The sequence below is a fragment of the Anguilla anguilla genome, chromosome 2, assembly GCF_013347855.1.
Source record: "Anguilla anguilla isolate fAngAng1 chromosome 2, fAngAng1.pri, whole genome shotgun sequence".
Lineage (NCBI taxonomy): Eukaryota > Metazoa > Chordata > Actinopteri > Anguilliformes > Anguillidae > Anguilla > Anguilla anguilla.
In genome coordinates, this window is record NC_049202.1 from 36,429,025 (window position 1) to 36,453,952 (window position 24,928).

General features: G+C 42.3%; 1 protein-coding gene across 1 annotated transcript in view; it reads left to right on the forward strand.

Annotated features, from left to right (window-relative positions):
- The first annotated feature begins 1,312 nt into the window (after nucleotides 1-1,312).
- Nucleotides 1,313-24,928, forward strand: part of si:ch211-210g13.5 (inactive phospholipase C-like protein 2) — an 81,391-nt gene continuing 57,775 nt past the window's right edge. The window contains exon 1 of the mRNA XM_035405393.1: nucleotides 1,313-2,141. Coding sequence (XP_035261284.1) covers nucleotides 1,821-2,141 — 321 coding nt within the window. The 5' untranslated portion in view covers nucleotides 1,313-1,820. The remainder of the gene's footprint in view (nucleotides 2,142-24,928) is intronic.

The window sequence follows — 24,928 nt, forward strand, 5'->3', positions numbered from 1 at the left end:
CACGATTATGTGTGGGACTAGAAACAGCTTGCCTAAAATTAAAAGAGTGCCTTGTTTAAGTAAAAACTCGGAAGCAAAAGCTTCGGAAACATCATCGACGTGGATAATCACCGACCATTAAAACTTTATCATAGTCGAGCACAACAGATGACAGATGATTCTATTGAAAAACAACCCAACCATGTGTTTTAGAAGGGCAATAAATAACAGGACATATAACCAGTTTGTCACAAATTTGAATGCCATCACTTCAAAGCTAGAAAACGCATCAAAGGTGACAGAGACAGCAATTAAAATTATTTAAAATTAACACAACAGTGAGACTTCTCCCCCGACCACTCAGTCGTGGGGACTTAAAAGTTGCCTTTTACAACAAATTATACGCAATGTTACGTACTTTTCAATGACACTACAGCAATCTGGGATGGACTAATTCAATTCAGATTCAAAATGTATACATGCCACCACAATTTCAGAGCCAAAGATGGTAATTTTTCCTATTACAATTCTCCAGTAATTCTTACAGGGTTACAAAACGTCTAGATCCCAATTCAAAATGGTTCAAATTCCATTCTTGTTATTACAATATATGACAGGTTCCCACAATATATGGAATTCCATGCCACACCGTTTCTTTTTTCGTTTCAAGGTTACACAAATTCATTTTCTCGATTAACCTGACGTAGCTTATTATTATTGCCAGAGCCAGTGTAACGCCTGTGCAATTCGCAACGCAACGCTTTTTAACACCAATTTAGCAGCCGCCAGAGAGCGCTTAATCACAATTGGGTTTTCTCTTCCGGCGACGTCGACTTGCAGTTCGCATTTAAATCAAGCTGCTGCCGTCTTGAGCAGGCAACACTGGATTTTTCTCATGACCTATTCTTTCTTCACACCTTCAATATTTCTAAAGTTGACCTGAGTCAAACGCACAACTTTAAAACAAGTTTTTAAATAAGACCATTAAAAAATGTATCCAATACAACCAAAACATTGATTAAAAAATCTAGATATCCTAACACATTAACCCAGTAACCTTTTAGTGATAAGAATGTTTACATGAAGGAAAACCCCTGGTTTCTTGATTATGTTGCGAGAACATACACACTTTCATATCAGACCAATGAAAGACTGACGGGACTTCATACAGCAATCACTTGGAAGTCTCTTGTTGACCTTTGACGCATCTGATAAGATTTGCCATATGATATTATATCTGACATAAGACATATGTTAGCAATAAAACGTTGCGTACTTTAATTAGAATCAAAATTCAGAGAGAGAGAGGGAGAGGGAGAGAGAGATACGCGTTGTAAATAGCCGCATCCCGAGGAAGCACGTGTGTAAGCAAGGAAGTGCCCCCGCTTGTTCTCGCTCGTTCACAAACCAGCATTCAAGCGCAGCCTAAAGAAGGAAACCGACAGCAACGTTGTGTAGCCTAGACTGAGACTACTGCGTCTGAAAACAAAAAGTAGCAGGTACTGTTCAGTTCGTTATTAGGAGCTATTCGTTATCGCCATGGAGTCGCTGCAGAATATCTTTTAAGAAAATCAGAAACACTTTCTAACTCAAGAGCACAAAAGAGCACCATCTGCTTAATTTCATGTCCAGAGCCGGCAAGAGTTGGAGGGGGGCTGCTTTTCCCATACTGCTTGTCCTGTGCGTTTGAACGAGACGTGCACTGCTCCTGTATCAATGTACCTTTTGCGTACGGCCGGGATATTTTTTTGATTTTTAATGTTTAACCAAATGAAATTCTAGAAGACAACAATTGCAGCAGTCTGCGTGATGATTTTTGTGTTTTAGTTGGTGATGTTGGGATGATGGCGGAGGAGGTACAGGCTACCGAAGCACGAACGGGACCTTTGCTCAATCCAACGGCTGCGGTACCGGTCGGGACAGAGATAGTGGGGTTAAACAACAATGACGCCGTGTTTCTTTCGTCGAGTACTCGGGCATTTCTGGACGTTGCTGCTGCTGCGGCGGCCGTAGGTACCGCGCACCCCGCCGTAGGAGCCGAGGCGGTGTGCACGAATGGAAGACACAAAGAACACGGCAGTCCCAGGGCTGGCAGCAGAAGCCGGGATAATTCCAATGAGAGGAATCCGGGAGGCTTGATCACACCTTGCAGCATCATGAAGGTTAGTTTGTTTCACTTTTACTTTATTATGAGGTAATGTCATTAATTAGCTAATATCAGAGACTGACATAAACTTGCGTCAAAACGTGTACCGTGGTAAATGACATTGGTATATCTAACTATATTCATAAACCGATTAAGAAACTATTTACATAGGAAATTATTAGCAAGTTATTTGCTGCTACAAATTTTAATGCTCTAGCATTTTGGGCGCATAATTAGCTAGATACTCAGATTGCATTAATAACAAATTTGAGTCACATAGAGCTATTCACGAAGTTTCCCTACTGTTTGTTGAGATGCGTTAGCATACTCTGACAATAGGCTAATCACAGAATGAACGAGATGTATGCAGGGGAAATATCCAATTCAAAGCTGCTTTTGGGAGCATAGTAATTTCTTAACAGAATACTGATTTTAATGTGTGAAGACTATGTGGTACATTTTATTTAGGCCCGGGGCTAATACCGTCTCGTCATGACTGATACAATAGATGGATCACATTTAATAATAATAATAATAATAATAATAATAACAATAATAAAATTATTATTATTATTATTATTATGATTTTCTGTAATTGCACTAAATGTGGTTTTGAAGGATATATTCAGTGCAGTTTTCGTACAACCATCATGCATTTAAAAAAAGGGAGAACTTCCCTTATAAATTGTGCCCTGAAGCAAATAAATATTTTTTGGTTTCCCATGCATGCAGTTTTACATATTCTGAAAGACTAGTTTGCTCTGCTAATGGCCTACGTGCGTGTAATGTAGTTAGGCTTAAAATGTCTGTAGCAGCCTACGGAGAACACGAAGCGATTTAAGATTTGAGTTTGGCTGTCAAACTGGAAGAGGAATTCCAATGGGAGGTGACTTATCAGTCACATTTTGTGACAGATGTGACACGTTTTTAAATGTGTGCAAGCGAAATAATGTTTTTTTTTTTTAAATACAAAAAAATCTATATGTATGCAAATTCTTGCAATAAATGCATAAAATGCATGCTTTCTAGTTTTATGTGGTAATTTATCACAAAAATATTATTCAGTATTCTTTTTATGCTAACTGTTGTGTGCGTGAAGTGACAGGCTTTCCTGTCGATACCTATTCCTGGCTATACCTAAACCAAACATCATGTGGTTTATCACAGTTAAGCACTTGTGTGGTCTCTCTAGGTGTCAAATTTTGATCCATGGCATGACTGTAAAGTTCCTGTGGCTGAAAGTAGAATACACAAGCTGTGCTGTCTTGTGGACACTGCATGTGTGTGGATGAGCCAGTGATGGCAGAGAAATATCCCTTGTGTTTATATCAACATGGTATGCAAGAGATGGGATTGGTGCAGCACATAAATCTAAATTAAATCGAAATTGGATTGTAAATCCAAGATAATCATTCAAGTCAAGTGTGAACCTGTCTGAAAATGCAAAATCACTTGCACTAGCTCCAGTAATGATTGTGACGGCCATGAAGGTTCATTTAAATGTTGTGCAATTTTCTAAAAAGTCTGTTTGTCTGATCATATTTCTCATGGTTTATGCATGTTTTTCTTCACTTTTTCCCTCGGTTAACCCATGTTATTCTTCACCACTGATCTCTGAGCTGTGTTTTTGTTCTGAACCCCCTGTGCAAAACCAGCCTTCACCTGCAGTGTTCTGCCACAAACTTTCAGCTGGTTGCTGCTTTACCTGCAAGCGGTCACTGCAGCAGCAGTATCCCTTTCAATAATGTAGGAATTGGGCTATTTTCCGCTTTAGATGCTAGCAGGGCCTTCAGTGCTGTTGTGAAAGATGGATTTCACACAGTGCAGCCATGCCCGTTGCGTGGAATGGGGGTGTAGGGGTGCCGGTCGGTTGGCAGAAGCCGCAATATTATACATGCAGTGTTGGGGGTGGGGGGCACTGGATATCTGGGTCAATTATTTAGTTTAATGGTCAGCACCAGCCCTGTGCTCCAGCCATGGGAGCCTCAGAGTTTGGCAATTAAGTGCGATTAGGGCAATCTGCGCACATTTCCGCAGCTTGTTATTTGAAGACAGGAAAAGCTGTTGGGTTCCAGCATGGCTGCGCTCGCATGCAGAGCTTGCAAGAAGTTCCCACAATCAGTGTGCTGTGTGAGGGGTTAGAGCCCATCTCCAAAAGTAGCCCCAGCGTGTTTTCATTCCAGTGCCGTTATGTAATAAGGCTTCAAGGCGACTGTCGCTCCCTGTGTTCCTGTTGGTGAGATGTTGCACACGGCCAGTTAGAAGAAGTGACAGGCCTTCTCAGCCAGTTATGCAATGCCCAGATGAGTGAAGAATAGCACTTAAAACCTGTTTTCTGTTCTGGTTTTCAGTCCACATTTCTTGGATTTCTGAAGACTCGAGTGAAAAGCAGGTTTTTTTTTGTTCATTTTTAAAAAACCTGTGTTGTGAAGATTAGCGTCCCTAATTAAGCTAAAGTGTGCTAAAGTGCGCTGAAACTTTCTATTCCACCCATGTCTAACCAACGTGATAATTCAACAATTGCATTACAAGTATTACACAAGAGTTATAGTTATGTAATATGCGTACACATGATTGTTTCATGCATGTATGAAGCATGTTTACATACTGTTCTGTATGTTGTACTTCTTGAAGAAGCAAAAAAAAAAAAACCTCCAGAAATGTCAAGGACAGCTATTGTAATGAGAATGATGATTGTGTGAAAGATTTCTCCTGCTCCAGTCAGCTTTTGACTCATGAGAGCAGTGTCAATAAAGCCAACCACCTCGGGCAGTGTCCTTAAACAGCGATATTGTGTTTTATCCTCAAACAGATATGCATGCACAGGGAGTGAAAGTAACAGAAGATCATGTTGCACAAGACATGGGTGCTTCTGAGCTCAAATTCAGTCAGAAAGAAGCTCGACTGCACACTCGCTGACCCCTTTTATGAGGTGTCCTCATGCCAAAACCACGTATCTTTGCCCATAAAAAGATGCGACGGCCATATAGGCCAGTTGAATTTTTTGCGCTTGATCTGCCTGCGTGCAGAGTGCCAGTGGACCCACCATAATGAGCTAGGTATAAAATAACAAGGAAGCCGAAAGAGTATACAATGTGAAAATAAATGAGCTGTATCCTTACGCTATTTCTTCCATTGTGTTGGCTTCTTTCATTTAGAGGGCTGTTCTGTTGCCTGAAATATGTTTGTAACTGAAAAAAATCAGAGGAAATCCCTTTTGTTTTAGCCCGACCGTTAAGCAGCGAGAGAACCTATTGTTCACGGAATGTTGGCCTTGCAGTCAGTGGGGGACAGCTCTCTGGCAGACCAGCTGCTCCCGCGGATCCTGGCTTGAGATTCTGTATTGAGAACGAGATTAGCCTATCAGCCAGCGTGATAGTGTCAAAGGGTCAGTTCACGGCAATGAATACCACACACCCGCTGACGGACGCACCCAGGACAGCCCCACGGAGCCGTGGGACTGGCAACACTGAGAACAGTAGCACACACGGGTTTGGTCACGGTAATTTATTACCCGCCCTTTCCAGTCTTACCTGTGTGCTTAAAAATGAGCCAATCAGAAACCCTGTTGGTTAGAAGAAGTGGGATACAGTAGTTGAGGTGGTCTGTCTGTACAGGGAATCCCTGTATCATAAGGGTTTGAGTTAACTCTCCATGCCGCCATCGTGTTCTGCTGGGCGCCCTGTCGTTTCTGTTCATTTTTATTTTTTTTGGTCAACTCAATTAGGAGGGAAAGAACGCGGCGAGACGCCGAGGACGCAGATTGATGTGCGTGACGACAGATGTTTGTGGCAGAGACGCATCGGGTCTCCCTTGATGTTGCCCTGAGCGCGGCCATCTGTGAAATGCAAACCGCGCGCAAGGGGAACGCGCGCATTTCCGAAGTCCCCCCCCCCCGCGCCCCTGAGAGTAAACAGCGGGCTGGTGAAAGACGAGCGTCTCGCTCTTCATTCAGATTAAGGTCACTGTGCCGGTCGAGGGTGCGCTTTCAGCGCTGACCCTGCATATTTCAGGACCCGAGGAGCAGAACGAGCCGCCTCGTCTGAGCGCAACTGTATCGTTAGCGCCCGTTTCCCCTTTGGATGGTGCGACGTCTGTGTATTCACGGAGCGGCTGTTAAACTGTGCTCTGTCGATAATGCATCTCCTGCGTATCAGGTGAAATGATCTGAACATGCTTTTATCATGTGCTGAAAGAGTGCTCATAACCAAAACTCTCTTTGCTTTTGTTCGGTCTTTGGTCGAAATTAATTAACGGTTCACACAGATGTGGAGTGTCTATGTGGAGTGACGCCTAACTGTAGTACCTTTACATGGTAATGATGACGATATTGGTGAGAAGTGTCCATAGGTTCTGCTGCAGACTCTTCAGCCTTATACGACCCCCTATCTGATCCCCTAATCAGGGCTCCTTCTCAGCTGAGATCCCTTCTCTATCTGTTACCCTCTCCGCTTTCTTCCTGTCTGAATAAAGCAAAAAATATGACAGCACAGTGGACTGTCCATTGCCTTAAAAAAAGGAAATAAATGGAAATTACTGATGATGTTGGTGTTGTCATTGACAGTGATGGGGATGCTTAATAAACAAGGACAGCTTTTGTTCTGACTTCATGCTCCACAGATCTGTGGTCATTTGTGTGCTCCGTAGCAATGACTATTTTTTATTAAATGTGTCTGAATTGCCACACTCAAACTGTCCATGAGTTAAAAAAATGAACCAAGAGATCTTCTTTTCAACTAGGAAAATTGTTTTTGATCTTCTTTTCAACTAGGAAAAAGCGTGAGTTGTGTAAACCAGAACAGATTCAGCAAGTGGGTCAGTTTTACTTGAATGATGGTCTGAGCAGGGTAATTAACAGGAGATAACGTGTAAAGATGAAAGAAAGCACAGTGTGTTCCCCATATATAGATCTGGCCAGCCATTTTACAAAGGCCCTGTGTGTCCCAATGTCCTTTACAGAGTGTGTCTGAATGGCTTTTTTCTCCATGTATTCGATCACTTTGTCCATCTTATGTATATCATGGTCCAATAACTTTCACCATTTAGCTGTAGTCTGCAAGCAGTGAAAATGTTCCAGGAGTGCACTTCAGCTTTCTGTAAAAGAAAAAAGAGCAGATGTCTTCATTGTTGATTCTCTTTACTTAAGCTCTGTGTGTGTTTTATCTATTATCTCACTCAGTTGTGTCCAAGCGGCGCTTGTTGTGAGTATAGGTTTGTTAGGTGACTAGAGGCCACCCCTCCTGTGGCCTGCACCACTGTTAATCACCACTGGCATGGCAGTGTTCATCTCAGGAGTACTTTCTCTGTGACCTCCCATAAACCGTGTGTGGCTTTGAAAGTAGGCTGACCGCTGCAAGTGTTTCCATTAAACAAGAAGCAGCAAGAGATGATCAAAATTAAAAACTCATGAGAAGCATCTAATTTTCTTTGTTTTGTCCACTGTAGGAAACTTGCAAGGATGGATTCTAGCACTTTGTATGCCCCCTGTAGATGGATGAGCTGCTATGAGAAGCAGTCAGCCTCCCATCAGTTTGATTCTGTTTTATTGAGCTGTTTTGGAGCCTACTTTTAACTTGCATGTTGTTGTATTTTGAGGTTTTGCCAAGTCTTGTGATGGTGCTTTTTTGTGGCACAGCAGAAGAAAAATGCAACAGCTCAGCTCTTATAATGAAACCTCCCAGACAGGATATGAAAGTAGTCTTTATTTTCATGTCTCTTCATAAAAACACATTAGCGATAAGGATTTTTTTTAAACGTAGCTCAGTTCTAGCTCAGTTCAACGTTGTTTATCACACTGATACCTATTAATAGACTTGCAATAGCCTGGATTTAGGCTAGTGCAAGTCACTTAATGCCACCTTGTCTGGGAATGCTAAAATACATTGTCTCTAACAACCTGCAGTGTTCTTGCTTAAACTGTTTTGCAGCAATAGAATGAAAATATTAGTCACGAAACAGAAGAGGATATTGAGTCCGCAGAGTTGTTGTTTTGAACGGACATTATCTGAGCTAATTACCTTTCTGATTGGTTCATTTTATGTGTTATCATTCCTTGCTAGGTCAGAGAATCTGTCACTGAGGACTGAACTGGGGTGTCTTCAATCAGCACACACACCTGTGAACGATTATCTTGTCGGCCCCTTGAGTGAAACGGAGTCTGCGTCTGTGGTGCATTTTGAGAGGGAAAGGACACGTGAACACAGACTGTTAGGTGTTCACTGATGTGGATGCTGATGTTGCTGGGTCTCTGTTAGAGAGCATTATTTCTGTACATGCGTACATTGTAAGGTCCCCTTCTTATGGGATGTTTTCCATTCCTGAGTTAGGCTAGTTGTGGGCTGCAGAGGACCTCCCGGGGCTTCCTGGAGGACAGGTTTTGCTGTGGGACTCTCTGCTTTTCGGCTTAGATATGACTCCATAGCTCACCTTAAGAAACCTGTTAGGGACAAGCTTTGTGTGTGAAGGAAAATAATAATCAGGCACTTAGAAATAATCAGTCTGATAGAAATGGCAGTGGACAAGCACTGTGGTGGTTTAATCCTTTCCAGGCCTTAAAAACGGGTATATTTCAAAAATATTTCTACAGAACTGGGTCTAATTTTAGATTTTTCTGTGATCATGTAGCCAGCGTGTATGAGTTAAACATGAAAAGGGAAACGGGTAATGTATCAGGGCTTTTTTTGTCACAGCAGTCACAGCATCTTTACCGCTGAATTTAAACAGGGTTTCTCAGAACACGACACTTCATTGACAGTAAGCACTTTTGTGAAACATAACAAGTCAGGCAAAGAATTTGTGAATGACTGCTGATTGAAGAGCAGGGGATTATTACTCATAGCAGGGTAATAAAATATTGGCTCCTGGTCCCATGTTCATTCAGAGAGAGCAAGCCATAACCATGCACTCTCAGAATAGAGTTCTTCAAGGTGTGCGCACACAATTTCTACTCAGTAGCAATAACTTAAAACACATAATCCAATATAGGCTTGTTTATCGTTTGAGAAAAATGAATGGACAAAATTTTATTGCTTGTAAGTGTGATGTTCAGACTTGGAGTCTGTTGCAATACACAAAAAATAATTTAATTTATGGTAATTGCATTACCGTGGTGTTTATTTAATGTCTCATATTCTGATGAAAGCAAAATCATGTGCAAGCTGTTTTTTGACAAATGGTTTTATGCTTTGATGAATGATATTTTTAACGTTTCTATTTCATTCCATTTCCATATGCATCTGTCTAACAGTCCAACCCTTGTTATTGCGAAACATAGCTGTTAGTCAGACTGAATTAAGGTAGTACAGACTTGGGGGGGGGGGGAAAAAGAAAACTTTAAGCCCCTGCACTGTGCATGTAAATCAATCCATACTTGTCCTACCTACACAATCCTACATTGCGAATGATGCCAGATGTGGCATTGCCCTAAGCGCAACAAGTGAACAGACAACCAGGCAAAGACGCGGTTTTACTCGCGGTGATATACGGTAGGGCCTGCCGGAGTGGCTCTCCTGCAGCGGCTTGGAACAGAGCCGGATGCCCACGTTGGTCGCCGGTTCGCGGCGAACGCCAACGAACACCGCCGCCCGCAGGCCCTAAGAATAGCCGCAATTAAGTGCGTTAAGGAGAACCTGAAGGCCTGGCTGAAGGACGGGATGCCAGGATGGCCGGGCTTTCATGGGCGTTAGTGATTTGTGCCGAGTGGAGGTATTGAATGGAAGCTGGAGGGATGGGGGGGGGGGGGGACAAGGTAAGGTAGTAGCGGGTTCAGTAGATCTTTCACAAAGGATCCATTTTGAGATCAGCTATAAACTGTAGCACAATAGACTAAGCAATGTATAGAGCAGAGTGCCTGGGATATCTCTTTACACGCGGGCGCGGATGCCCCATAGGGCAAGTGTCCGATTACCGTTGATACTACTTCTGAATTCCTGCCCGTCCAGGGATGGAGGGCTCTCTCTCCAATGAAAGGTTATAGCACCATATATGTTTCTCTTTGTGAAGACGAGAGATAAATGCATTTTGGGAACTGGATAAATTCCTTTTAGGTTTCCTTTTTTAGCAGCTCTGTATATTTACAGCATGCATCATACATCAGAATAAGGGGAGTAATTTCATTGGTATTTTGTGAAGCGTGATTTTGATTTGCTAGCACCATTTCAATTGAGCCTTCTCTCGGTGCTGGTCTCCTAATGCCTCTGTAAAAGATGAGGCTCTGTCTCCAGCGTCTGTAATGCGACACTGAAAACTCAATTCACCTGGGGCCCCTTGCAGTGCATTAAAAAAGGCCGCATTGTACAAGCAGAAAAAGTTTGGGAACAGATCATTTTCAGATGTTTTTCCACTGAGTACCTTTTTTCTCTGCCGTAGAATTTTAAATTGCAATGCAAACATTTCAGGTTACATATATGCATACGTGTACTGCTTCTCATCACAGGTTCACTTGTGGAACAAGCTATGAGTGTGTGCGTGCGTGCATGTGTGCTTGTGTGTGTGCGTGCATGTGTGCATGCGTGTGTAGGCACACACATAGCATGTTATATGCCAATAAATCTTGACAAGCTGTAGTTCTGCCAGAAGAATGGAATGGTTTTGGACCCGTGTAGCAGAATGTAATGCCTGAAGCATCGCAGCCATGTAATGGCTGTGTACAGATAGGACCCAAGCAGCGTCGACCTAGTTTGTATAAATATCGACTGTGTGGGTGAGAGATTGAGTGGAGGTGTGGAATATGTTCCGAGGGTGAAAAAAAGGTATGTCCTTTGGAGAATCACATTCGCGAGATGGAGCCATGTACGAAAGTGCCTGGGGTGATTAATTCAGGGGTTAATTTAAACAGGGTACCGTCTGAAATAATGCTGTCACTGCTTATGGTTGTTGAGTGCGCTGCTCACTTCAATTAGGCCTGTTCTACATACATTTTACATATGTATTTTGTTGTACATCTGTCTGTGTATTTAATGTTTTTGATGTATATAAATTATTTAACGTACTGTAAGTAAATGTATAGTATATCCTGTATATGGGCATGATGTGCCTCCTGTCTGCATCTCTCTGCTTGTAAGAGGGGTTACCTAGAGAAGGACCCTCTGGGGTGCCACAACCCTTCTGTTTCCTATAACATAATTAGGGCTGAGGAAATGAGTGGAAGTAGGCCACTCATGTTCCTGAGTGAAAAATTGGAGAGAGTGCCAGGGTCAGGCCATTATGGGTCCTCTGAATATGCCTCTCCAGCAATACCATTAAACACATGTAAAAAGCACATTTCTGTGTTCTGCCTTGTGGTCTTGTTCCAATGAAGTTCAGTAGTCTTCCACACCTTCAATTGAGGTGCTTCATGTTTTAGTAATTGCTGTGCTCTGTGTGTGTGTGTGGTGGTGATGATGGTGGTTTGTTGGGGGTGGTGGAGGATGGGGCTGTAGGCTATTCTCAGACTGGCCCAGTTAGTTCAACAAGCTAATGTTCACAGTTTTTACCATGTCATTATAATCAGGTTAAATCTTTTTTTTTTTTTTTTTTTTTGGAATCACTATTCCTAAAATTCCCTTTTGTGTTAAAATTATGCTTTATTCCACTGTTTATTCAGTGGAATACCCAGATCTTGGCATACGAAAAATCATTTTAACCCTGTACATCCAAATATATTTAATTTGCTGTTGAATAGAAATATAACAAAAAATATTAAACTTATAGGCATCACTTACATTTTGTAATTGACGAAAGTCAAGGGATTCTTGGTATGCTCACAAACAAGGAATTGCCTACAACGGCTGTGACTGATGTTGACTAGCTAGCTTCCTGATGCTCCCTTACCCCCAGCATTAGCCTAGCTTTAAACTGAGAAATACTTTCAGCCTGTTTCCATTTACTTTGCTTGAATCAAACAATGAATTTGCTGAATAATCAAGACCAATATGGAGCCTATAATGATTAAGAAATTATACGCACTGTGTTATAACTACAACATGAGATTGTTTAATTTGGATGACGATCTGATTAATTATTTATCCCATAAAGATTATACAACCGTAAAAGCAAAAGTTAATTTTTTTTTGGAAATTATTAGTTAGCAAACAAACTAGTGTCCCCACAAAACAAAGATGGTGACCACTAGGTTTTTAACAAGACTAGGAAGCCTAGTATATGGCTGGACCTAACGCACGTGATCCATGGTCGGCACCAATGGTGTAACTTCATAACTCGGCTGACCAATGGTGTAACTTCATCACTCAGTCAGTCACAGACATTCTGTGGCAAAATGGACATACAAGGAAGTTCACATGTGATGCCGTTTCAGCCAACAGAACATGTTTTTGGCTGGACCGCAACAGCAGGGCCAGCCCTACAAACCCTTCAAACATGTTCTGTTGGCTGAAATGGCATCACATGTGAACTTCCTTGTATGTCCATTTTGCCTGTGTATTCGAGCCTGCATATCAGCCGGAAAAAGAAGTAGTAAAAAACGCAAAATAAGTTTGGGGCTTGTGTGAAGTTGTATCTGAATTCTGTGTGCCAGAAGGTTCAGAGGATAATGTTCTTAAGGGCTGAGAGTGTGTGGTCATTGTGGGTATTTTCTGTTGGAAACCCTGAATAGTGCCAACGTCTCGGTGCTGTATCAGTATGGGGCATGCCCCACTAAGCCGTAACTTATGATGGCATACCTGCTATCTCTGTTGCATCATCGTTATATCTCTGAAATAACATTATCAGCATCAACCTTGGGTGGCGGCACCCAAGGCTAAAGCCTTCTGGGAAGATGAGCTGGGATTTCTTTCATCACTGGCATATTGGTGACCTTGACAGGCATATGCTTCATAACTGAATTATCCCATGTCTGTTCAGGTTCTTTTCCCTAATGAGATTGTAATTGTTTGGCTATGGAATCCCCATGTGGCTAACATGTGCAAAAAAAAAAAATCATTAAGCAGGTACACATGGTTGGCTAATGCTGAAGGTCATTGGACACTGCCATTGACACTCATCTGTATTGTCATTGACCCGAAAAACCCGAGCACATGTCCAATTGAAAAAGACCACGATCCACCAGAACATAGATTAATTCCATTGTTTAGCAGACATGGCCTCTCCAATCCAGTGTACTACTAGAGCAAGTATAGCAATTCAGGATGACACTTCCGGAAGAGAGCTTCGCATTAGCTCTGGATAGTGGCAGCTCCTGTGTTAGAGCCTGCGTCGTACTCATGTGGCAGATATCTAAGCGTTCCTCCAGTCCAACTCAAAACAGAAAGGCTTCAAATGATCACTCTAAAATGACAGCATTGAGTTCTGATAAATAGTGCTGTGTTAATTAGCATTCAAATCTGAACGCTTTATTGAATTACTTGCAAGTAAACTTTTGATTTCCTGTTGTCCCAAATTATGTAAGCACTTGAAACAATTAGAATGTGGTTTTTGCACGATAAATATGAATGTCCCAAAAAACAGATGTACCATGAGCTCTTGTCTTGTGTAAGAGATTAAGATTTCTTCAGATTAAGTTTTATTGACAGTCACAGGAGAAACGCTCTGTGGAAATATTTAATATCTGAATGTTGTATTGCCATTGGATTTAGATTTTTAAAGATGTCACAATCAGTAGGGAATTAGCAACTTAGCCAAAGGAGCGGCTCAATGCTGGCTAATCCAAAATAGAGATGTGTGGGACTGTTGGTTCTCAGAAGCAGAAAGTGTGCCTGCCTTTGTGTGTCTGTGTGTGTGCCTGCCTTTGTGTGTGTGTGTGTGTTAATTTGGAATTCCTCATTCCTATCTACCTCCTCCTGCACTTCATTTTCTAGTGTTAATTAATGTTGTTTTTCTGCTTTTCTCTGTTCAATCCCGCAGTTGTTTATGTGACTTCCATAAGAGTTATTTCAATGTGACTGACTCACTCGAATAAATGCCCTTCATGTGCCGCCTTTTGCCAGCGGGGAGCCTTGCATGAAATGCAGGGTCTCAGACTGGGGATTTGTCCAACGAATGTGTTGAGTGTGCTTGAGCCAGACAGAAGTGGCGCATTGGTTTGCATAACCATTGTTGTGCGTGTTTGTGCACGTGCGGGATGGGTCCCTGGAGGCCCAGTTCGATGGGAGCGATTTGGGCTGCGAAGTGCCACTCCGTCAGCCTCTTCAGGGAGAGAGCGTTCTCTCCCCCCAGTTGCCACCCCCGTGCCCATTCGCAAAGGTCAACACAACAGCCCAGGGGCCCCCACAGTTATTCCGATGAAGTGTCTGTTGAATTTGTTTTATGAAATTTAGATAAGCAAAAACAAACTTGCAGAAAATTGCACAGCAGAGGCAACCATCCTTCTTAGTCCTCCTGTAATTTCCAATGCTAAAAGTAGTTTTCACAGAAATAAGCAAGTTTTACCTGAACCTTTTCATTGTTGTTTCATGTCTCTTTATGTGTTATTAGTGCACTTACAATAAAACCAAATCCCTGAAAAGCATTTTAAATCTACAGTAACTGCGTTGCCTGAAGCTGTTGGTAATGTGTTATGGCTGACTGGATTTAATCGTTTCATTTTCTAAATATGTGATTTCATGTCATTTCTCTTGGGTGTTGAATTAATGGCTGAGCCATCCACAATAATCCATGAATGACCCTTTCACTTCAGTGATAATCACAGTGATAAGATTTTATTCAGATTTTGTGAACCTCAAAATCAGAACAGACGGCTTCCAGTGCTCACTTCAATTGAGGATTAATATCTTCTGGTTGCAAAGCATGTTGGGTTGATGGTTGCACCTGCATATGTGACCCAAATAGCGATCAAGATACAGCCACTGGTTTGTCCCAAGACTTGCGTGTGATTACTGAGCGCGGCCCTGCGTCGTGTGGTGGTGTCGCGGTGGTGGCCCTGCCCTGTAGTGATGTCGCGAGTCCAGAAATAGGGTGTGAAAGAGCTTCTGTGCCGCACAGTGCCGAAGGGGACGGTTACGCGAGCAGGCCCTGGGAGCCCTTCGTCTGCTCTGGCCTGTTTGCCATCACACTCTTCACTCCACCCCGTGGATGTTCATGTCTGGGCTTTTTAAGTGCTTACCTCGACTGGCTTCGCATCAGCGCAGGCCTCTAAGGATGACCTTCTCCGCCCGTCTCCCGTTAAAAGGTTTACTTTCGTCGAAAAAGGGAGAAGCGCCAGCGAGGTGTTTAATGTCTCGCAGGGATCTGCCGCACCGCGGAACGTCTCCGAGCCGACGGAAGGGCCGCGCTGGACTCCGGAGAAAGGGAGGGAACGACAGAGGGAGGAGGGCGAGAGACTGAGGGACGGAGGGATTGTGGTCAATTGGATTTGAAGATAAGGGGGAGCAATTAAATTATGGCGCAAATGCAGCGCAATCGGATTACATAGCAGTTCATCAAATATTGATGGCATGCATGGCACCGTGGTTCAGACGGGGCTGATGGAAGCATTATTGGGCTTGTCCACCTAACTGTGTTATCAGGCTCCTCCTCTCTCCCTAACATGTGGACTGCCCAGAGTAAGAAATCTCCATGCCTTTACACCCTCTCCCTTTGTGCCTGTGAACAAGATCAGTATAAAAGCACTTTTCAGTCCTGTAACTTTGTCCTTTGTGCTTAGCTTTGACTAATAAATGAAAGAAAGTTTTACGTATGTATTCACACAGAAAGCATTTGCAAAAATATAATTGGAATTGGGTCACATTTTTTGCATCTAATAAATTGTAAATGGTAACTTGAGAGTGAGTCGTCACAGGTAAATTAGTCTGAGTAAGAGCACGAAAGAATCCTCAGTCATTAAATGAATGAGAAAGTATAAAAGATAATGGCACGATTTAATCAACATTTTCCTTTAACTTTAACCCTCCTGTTCTGTTCATTTTTTAGGTACAGCAAAAATGTTCCCGGGTCAATCCCCATACAGGGGGGGTTTGCAAATACATGAAATGAACCATTTTCATTTAAAATGTTGATTACACTAATTAAGGCCAGTAGAAGAAGTTTCATACTGAAAAAAATTTTTTAAGTATTTTTCCTAGATTTTCAAACTTTAAAAAGGGTCAATTTGACCCGCAACATAACAGGAGGGTTAACATTGCAGTGGGTTTATCCAAATTGCAGTAGGTTCATTCAGATGTAAAACAGGACTAAAAATTGGGTTCACAAGTGTAGCTTCAGTTGGGAATTCAAAATATTTGATACGACCATACCAACCCCCCTCTGGCATAGTGCAGTTTCTCTTGCCCAGCTCCCCCGCAGAGCTGTTACAGGAGGAGATTTAGTGGAAAACTGAGGACAGCCTGCTGCTGTGGAGGTATATTTACTTGCGTTTGCATTTTGTCAGTTGATCTGGAAGCTTCTTTGTCTTGCTGTTTGAATACGGACTTTATTTTTGATATATTAGCTTTAGCTTGTGCAGTGCTTTTTGCTGCGATTTTGAGCACCACTGAGACTTTTTACTCACCGTCTTGAGAAATAAACCGCATACTCATTCTTTGACCTGATTTAGTGAGTGATGTTATTTTCGGTAGCTTTTCATTTTATCCAGCTCCGCGTATTGTTTTATTGTCTTTCTCGAGCACAGCTCAGATATTTTCTCTTAATTTTAAAAGCAGAATGAGCTGGTTAGTAAAATAATGTGACAGCCTTAATCTTTTGAACGTGATACCCACCCATCTACAACTGGTCAGCCCCAGAAGGATAGTTAAACTAGACGTGATTCGACAGTAGCTTGATTGACGGGTAGAGGGCCCCGCGATGGTGTAGAGTAGGCTACTGACTACTCAAGATGGTCGGGGGTTTGGTCAATTCGTCCTGTAGCCAATAGGGGCCCCCCAGTTGTCTATCAACGTCACCGTCGAATCTTACCTTTTTCAGTCAAATAAATCTTTAAAAAAAAAAAAAAAAAATCTTAGTAGGATGGGGTACTACACCACACCCTGGGGGCCAGTGGGGGTGTCCACTACACCAGTGCGACCCCAAGGACCTCAGATCCTGGATCTCAGATGTGGGTTTAAAATTGCCAAAGGCGGTTTTGCTTGTGTCAGAGTTCAGAGCCGCACATTCAGCTTTCGCCATTGAAACCACTCGTCAGTTTTTACCACTTTAACACATGCATGCTCGTTTACAGATAAATCTGTATGACTGCCTGGCAATTTGATAAGAGAAGGTAGAGAAAATGCTTTTTATGTTATGCTTCATGTTTAATTTGTGTAATTATGCTTATGTGTGTTATCTGTATTTACTCTTTGCGCCAACGGAATACTTGAATGAACGAATTTATCCTCAATCTGGACGTATAGGTTATACCAATATTTTCATGAGCGTAATTAAAATTGATGCATATCTTTCTTGCATTGATTGTGTTTACTACCTTCGCTTTGATGAATGTTGTGCTTGAACAGGAGGTCCTGCTATCAGGGAATGTACATTTTCCAGTGCTTGCTGAAGAAAAATGCTTTTTGAATCCTATCAGATTCAGGATTGGAAGATAAGGATGGATTCTGAAACTGGTCAAAATGTCTCTGCATCAGTAGGGAAAAATAGTTCTCTGTAAAGATGCCATCAGGGTACATAACTGAGTAAAATTCTAAAACCAAAAAGTTAATGTATTAATTTAATATTTAATTAAGTCTTATAAAGAGAAATGTTTTTTGTGTGCATTACTGTGGTTTATATAGTACAGTGTACACTGTATGACCAAAATTATCTGGACACCCCTTGGGCTGGGGCTGTTTTTAATTGTTTGGGCTAGGCCCCTTAGTTCCAGCGAAGGGACATCTTTATGTTACAGCGTACAATCGCATTCTCAACGATTCTGTGCTTCCCCAACAGTTTAGGGAAGGCCATTTCCTGTTTCAGCATGACACTGCCCCCGGGCACACAGGAAAGTCCGTAGAGAAGTGCTTTTGTCGAAATCAGTGTGGAGGAACATGACTGGCCTGCACAGAGCCCTGACCTCAACCCCATTCAACGCATTTGGGATCAATTGGAAAGCCAACTGCGACCCAGGCCTAATCGTCCAATTGGTGCCCGTTCCTCACTAATGCTCTTCTGGCTGAATGGAAGCAAATCCCTGCAGCAGTGCTCCAAATTCTTGTATAAAGCTTTCCCAGAAGAGTGGAGGTTGTTACAGCACAAAGGGTGGACCATCTCCATAGTAATCCTCATAATTTTGGATGTGATGTTGGATGTCAGGTGTCCGCATACTTTTGGCCATATAGTAGGCCTATATGTGCTATATGAAGAACGATATGCAACAACTTGCAAATTAGCAGTATAAGTTGTGAGATTTTTTTATTTTATAGTCAAGGAATTGTGTTATGGGCTGTTTTTTCCTGATATTAAGGAGCTGCTTGCTTCATCCTAACAGTGGGGGGTAGTGCCGTGCGGGATAGACACCGAGCAGGCAACATGTCAGCTTTCCAGCTGCACAACTCGGCTGCCTGCAGTGCTTTATTTTGAGGGAGAAAGTAGCATCCATTTAGCAGCCCATCCATGGTGCTGTGGGCAGCGGACTGGTGTAATAAATAAATCGGACCAATGGTAATGCGCGCACCTGCAGCTTCTGGCACACAGACCCTTTTGGTTTCATAGGCTTAGATTTAGCCAGGGGTGAGGGGTGGACGGTGACTCTTAAATTGTCCTCACCAATAATTTGCTTTAATCTGGAAGTCTTTTTTATCTACACCACAAAGGGTTAACTGTTTCTGCATTCCCTTGTTGCTCCTCCCACCCTTGTCTAGCCCCCAAAAAAACTCTCAGAAACCCAGCTCATTTTATTGGCTTTGGCTTGGATCTGGTTTACCTTGAACTTGTTATCAATGAACAAGTGGGATTGCTTTAGCAGTGCCGCTTGGAGTCTTTGAGTGACCATAAGTGACCATTGCATGCTAATAACTGTATTTGAAGGTACAATGAACACACCAGCTTATGACTAAGCTCTTAAAGTAAGCATAGCCACGGATATGTGGGGCACTTGGATTTTACTGTCATTAATGTAGAGCTATTAGAATGTGTAAACATCCTAATCAGATTTCTCGGTGTGTGCTAGCACTGCACATGTCTGGGCAAGATTGTTGCTGCTGTGTGCCAACCTTGTTAATAGTTTGTATTATTGGTATCACCAATTAAGTGCACTGTAGAGCTGTCTTCTTTTTTAAAGACCTGAAGCAGTACGTTTTGCAAGATTGACAAAGGGGCAAATTCAAATGTCTATTACAGAAGTTTGACTGAAGTTTTGTGAAAAGTAGCAGGACAATGGAAAAATGGTACAGACCCTGCAGAGAAAGGCATCGGCCTCCTCCTGCTGTTTGATCTTGTTAACCTTCAGTAGCATTAGGGGTGAATTTATTATTCATACACATGTAAACGGCTTAAACGCACTAGTGGATGTAAACGTGGTCATCGGTGAAGCCATGAACCATTGTTAGGCTACATCGGTTGATAGGAGTATGAATTCATTTAATATTAATTAATTGTATATTATTTAGTTGTTGGATATATATATATATATATATGTACATTGTACATCTTGCTTGTGTGTGTTGGGGCAGCAGGCATATTGGTAGCCTGTAAAACAGTGGTCCACACACGTGTCCCCACCGATGTTAAACTCAAACCCATGCCCTTGAGTGAGATGCATCCACTCACAGAGAGAGTTGTAGGCAAACATCTGGTGGTTCCCCTGGGAGTCTGCAGGGCTTTATTTAGGGCACATTTTAGTTTTACATAAGTAAAGCTAAGACAAGGATGGAAAAAAAAGTGTTAAAGGCAGTGTAAAAGCAAAGCAGCAGTGAATTATTTAGGGCAGGTGCATGTGAATCTGTGCACTACAGTGTACTGCGGACAAGTGAAGGAACAATCTCTGAAGATTACCAGTTGATTCTCAGGTTAGTTTTTACAGCAGGATGGTAAAGTGGTTCAGTGTAAGGTACACAGGGAAGAGAAGTTGTAAATAGAGACATATGGTTGTGGAAGGAGGCCGTAGCTTGACTGTATTATGCTAAGGCCAGCTTTGGGCTAGATCTCTATGTGGGGGGGCAGACATGGCAAGGGGGGGGGGGCCCACATGCCAACCAGGAAGAGAAGGGATCCATTGTAACGCCGCTGTTCACTGTGGGTAAGAGGTCAAATCCGAAGACCTCCAGCTAGCGAAACATATGGCGACTAATGTGGGAAGCTTTGTTCTGTGTCACATTACATCTCTGTACATACGTCCAATGTCTGACATTCCGTGCTGCTCAGTGCCTTTCTGGGGGAAAGTGCCTCTCATTTCCATATCATCAAGGGCCGGCCTCAATCTGCACATCTGTATATAGTGTGTATGTTTTTAATGCACATCCACAGCAAGGAACCCTGTTATTGGGAACTGAAGAATAAACAAATACGCTCCTCTTTCTGTCACTCACCGGCACAAACAAAACCTCTTTGAAAGAAGGAACCGGGAACTATCTCTGTAAGGATAAACTGGGAACTGTACGCCTTCATTTCCAGATCAGGGTTAGCGGTATACCTGTGGTGTCCCCTCCCCACAGTCCGATGGCCCCTCATGAACAAGCTTTCGGGGCACCTGCTCGGGGGGCGGCCCGGGTTCCCTCCTCGCTCTCTCTCTGCACCTCGTCCCTCCGGCCAGCTCCTCTCCTCTCCCAGGACCCTCGTTTCCACGCCGTTGCGTTTCTTTACCGCCGCCGTAAATGCCAAATTCGGAAAGACAATCGTCCGACGTGCGTCATGCCGCGAGAACAACTGCTTTCATCTACCACCTCATGCGGTTCTCTCTTCCTTGAGATTGTTCCCCGGTGGCACGTATGTTTCTTTCTTGATCCGCCACCACGAACAAGCTAATGGAATGAATCACAATCCCCCTGTAGCAACCAGAACCTCACCTCCCCTTCTCATCCCTCTCTCTCCGTTTAATGAAGTGGCTACACGGCATTATCTGTTTATTTTTCTTTCTGCGGTGCCCCGTCCTGGAGTTCCCCGTTTGTTTATGAATGATTAATGTGACTCTGATGTGCAGGGCATGTCTAAATGAATCCTGCCCGCACAGGAGCACATTAGCGCTGGTCCTTCAGGCCTTTTCCATGAAAGTCAGAGCTCCTCTGGGTTCGCTATGTTTATGCCGCTTTGCGTTTTGAGATTCTTTTCCGCTGAAACGTCCAGCGATTCTGTGGAGATTGAGGACATGCTCCCACGATACCCCTCTCTCTTCCTCTCCTTCTCTTCTGTTCTCTAGCTCTCTGTCTTTCTGTCCATCCGGGTACAGATGTTACCTGAAGCAAAAGTCCTGACAGTACGTTATACATTTTAGGCATTTAACTGATGCTCTTATCCAGAGCAACTCACAGTTAGCGCAAACAGAGAAAGGGCCTTTTCACCATAGAAAATTCATGCTGTCCATCCTGCCTTAAAATCCAATCTAGTTGAGGCCCATTGTGGCTAAATGCCCCATATAATCAAATGTTATGTACATAGGGCCAACAATGGAAGCTGCTTTTTTGGGTTATTTCAGTCCTACTGCATCTTCTCATTGTCAAAAATTCCGTTTGCAATGTATCTGCAAAACCTTTGCCATATAGTCCTCAATAGTGAACAACTTTAGTTTGTCAAAAAGAAGGACTAACCCCCTGTTACAACCATAATCTTGCCTCAGCCTTAATGCCTACCATTTTCTTAACCCTAACCATAATTCTAACCCTAGCCATCTTTCTAGCCTGAAGAGTGATCTCAAATAAGTGATTTTTCAATTATAGTGGATTAAGGAAAATCTAAATGCATCTTCAATTCAACAAAAGAAATGCAAAGAAACGTGTTTATTATGAAAAATATTTGGCTATTTCACTGAAGAAATATCCACATATATCACATTGTTAGGCCTAAGCAGAGAAAAACACATTTGCTGTCCAAGTCCAGGACTAACCTTTATGTTAACCAATTCCCAAGCTCCTAAACATTAATCTTGCCTCAACCCTAACGCTTACCATTTTCCTAACCCTAACCCTACCCCTAATTGTAAAGCTAATCTTAATTTTAGCTCTAGGAGCGATCTCAAAAATGTTCAATTCAATGGATGAAGAACAATGTAAATATCGTTGATTACAGCTTTTATTTTGAATCTGTCGGATTAAACAGTTTTCTAGCCGGCGGCAAATTCCAAGCAGGAATAAAGAACCTGGTGGGGTTCTTGAGCCCTTAATGAATACAATCCAATGCAGGCCTACCCCTCGTGACGCCAGGCGATGCAAGGTGTGGCTCCGTGAACGAGTAGAATCCGAAACTGAAATTGAACCTAACGGCGCGCTGTTGATAAAACGTAATTGCCGGGCAGACAAACCTACAGGCGTCCAGAGTAATGCAATACCTTCCGGGCACGGATAATAAAGAGCGATTGTTGATGTACGCAGTGCCATCTGTCTGTACGGAGATCTGCTGTCTCTTTGGCTCTGAAGGCTTTCTTGCCGTGTTCATTTGTCATCTTGAAATACTGCCAGCAGTCCCGCTTCGAGTGCGTTACAGAATGTCTTCATTTTAGATTTGGAATAATTAATGCTGCAATGGGCTATGTCCTAATCTCAAATGATTCTATGCTCAAATTTCATCACCGCCTGCCTGGTTCAACATGCCTCCCTCAGTTTAATTTTTTGTTGGTCTTTTCTTAAACATGGCTCACCGAAATAATACTGTAATACCTTTTTTCTTTTCATACTTCTGTCCACCAGAACCACGCAGAAGTGTTTGCTGAAGGGCAATCAGTGTTTGGCCTTTTGAACATTTAACATATAAATTGGCACTGGGGCTAAGATTTATCGCTTGCCAATGAGTCAATAAGTATGTGACAATTAAAATACAAATCTAGTGAATAAATTAAGTCCCTGGCCAATTAGTTCTCAATGATAGCTTTTCAGAAAACGTTGACATTGTACCTATACACTCACCGGCCACTTTATTAGGTACACCTTGCTAGTACCAGGTTGTCTTCTCCTACTGTGGCCCATCTGCTTCAAGGTTTGACGTGTTGTGCATTCAGAGATGCTCTTCTGCATACCTCGGTTGCAATGAGTGGTTATTTGAGTTACTGTTGCCTTTCTATCAGCTCGAACCAGTCTGGCCATTCTCCTCTGACCTCTGCCATCAACAAGGCATTTTTGCCCAGAGAACTGCCACTCACTGGATATTTTCTCTTTTTCGGACCATTCTCTGTAAACCCTAGAGGTGGTTGTGTGTGAAAATCCCAGTAGATCAGCAATAGTTTCTGAAATACGCAAACCAGCCTGTCTGGTACCAACAACCATGCCACGTTCAAAGTCACTTAAATCACCTTTCTTCCTCATTCTGATGCTTGGTTTGAACTTCAGCAGATCGTCTTCACCATGTCTACAGGCTTAAATGAACTGAGTTGCTGCCACGTGATTGGCTGATTAGATATTTGCGTTAACGAGCAGTTGAACAGGTGTACCTAATAAAGTGGCCGGTGAGTGTATATGCCAATGTGTATACACTGCAATGGTGTGGTGGAACATTTTTGTTATGCTACTTTGATATTACTATATTTGGTACTACTCATTTTACTACTCATGGTGTGTCACATCTTCGTCATTCAAACAAGCTGTGTTTCTTCATATTTCTTCAGCACTCCACTTGTAAGCATCATTAATGCATTTTTTAATGTGCAGCCTGTGTGTATCTCGCAACATTAAGACTGGCTACTGGTGTTTTGGATTTGAAAAGAACAATGATATCATTATTTCCATCAAAGCAAATGTGATTCAGTATTGATTTACTGTCAGTGAAGTGGAAGTGATTGCTTTCATATTAACCATCTGAGACAGGCCTTGCAAAAATGTTTTGTGATCCGCAAAAGGGAGGATCCTAATAATATGTATCTAACATTCTTCAATTTAACAGCTGGTCTACTTGTACAAAGCCTACTTGGCTATTTAGCCTCCTACTTTTGTAAAGGTAGTAGCCTGCTGCTTGTACTAATCTGAAGCTGTGTTTCTGCCTCATTGTGTGTATGCCGTCTTAAAATGTTGAAGGCGATGATGATCATGAAACATTGTGGTCTGCTTTTTTCTTCATCAGAAAAGAATATGAGTTGTAATCTGCATGTTATTAATTGATTAATTAATAATACATGCGATTGCCATGCCATTCACCCATTGTAATTGACATTCCTTGTTTAAGTTGTTCTTGGTGATGCTGTCAGGCAATTATATTTTTTAATTGCTGAACATTTTCGCATTTGTTGCATAACCTGCACTTTATCACTTTAGGATTAAGCATCATTAGTTAGTAATCTGAGTATTGGGCAGTGGGTTGTGCTTATCCTTGACTGTTCAATACCCTGTTTTCTTATGTGTCCTACTGACTATTTATCAGCGAATCATAAGTTCACAGTTGACAGGAAGGTATCATTTAGATTTTGCCGATACCAGTGTTTTTGCGAAGGCAAAGAAATGGAACAATTAACTTTTTTATTTAATAATTTAAATGATAATTTATACCATTTAGTTTAAGGTTAGCTAGTTTGCTAACGGTATCTGCTGTCACTCATTGAGTCCATAGAATGAGTGTAATGTTAGCTAGCTTGCTAACGGTATCTGCTGTCACTCACTGAGTCCATAGAGTGAGTGCAATGTTAGCTAGTGCAGGCGCATGGTGGGGGCGATTGGGTTCGGTAGGTACCAGTCGTATGGGACCCGGTGCCAAACTGGTACAAATAAGTAATGACCAATAAATAATGACATTAATTACAAATAAATAATGTTTGCAGGGATAAAGCTATAAAGTTAAAAAAATAAATAATTTTTTGGCATTGATGATGAAAGCTTTGGATGGTTTTTCCAC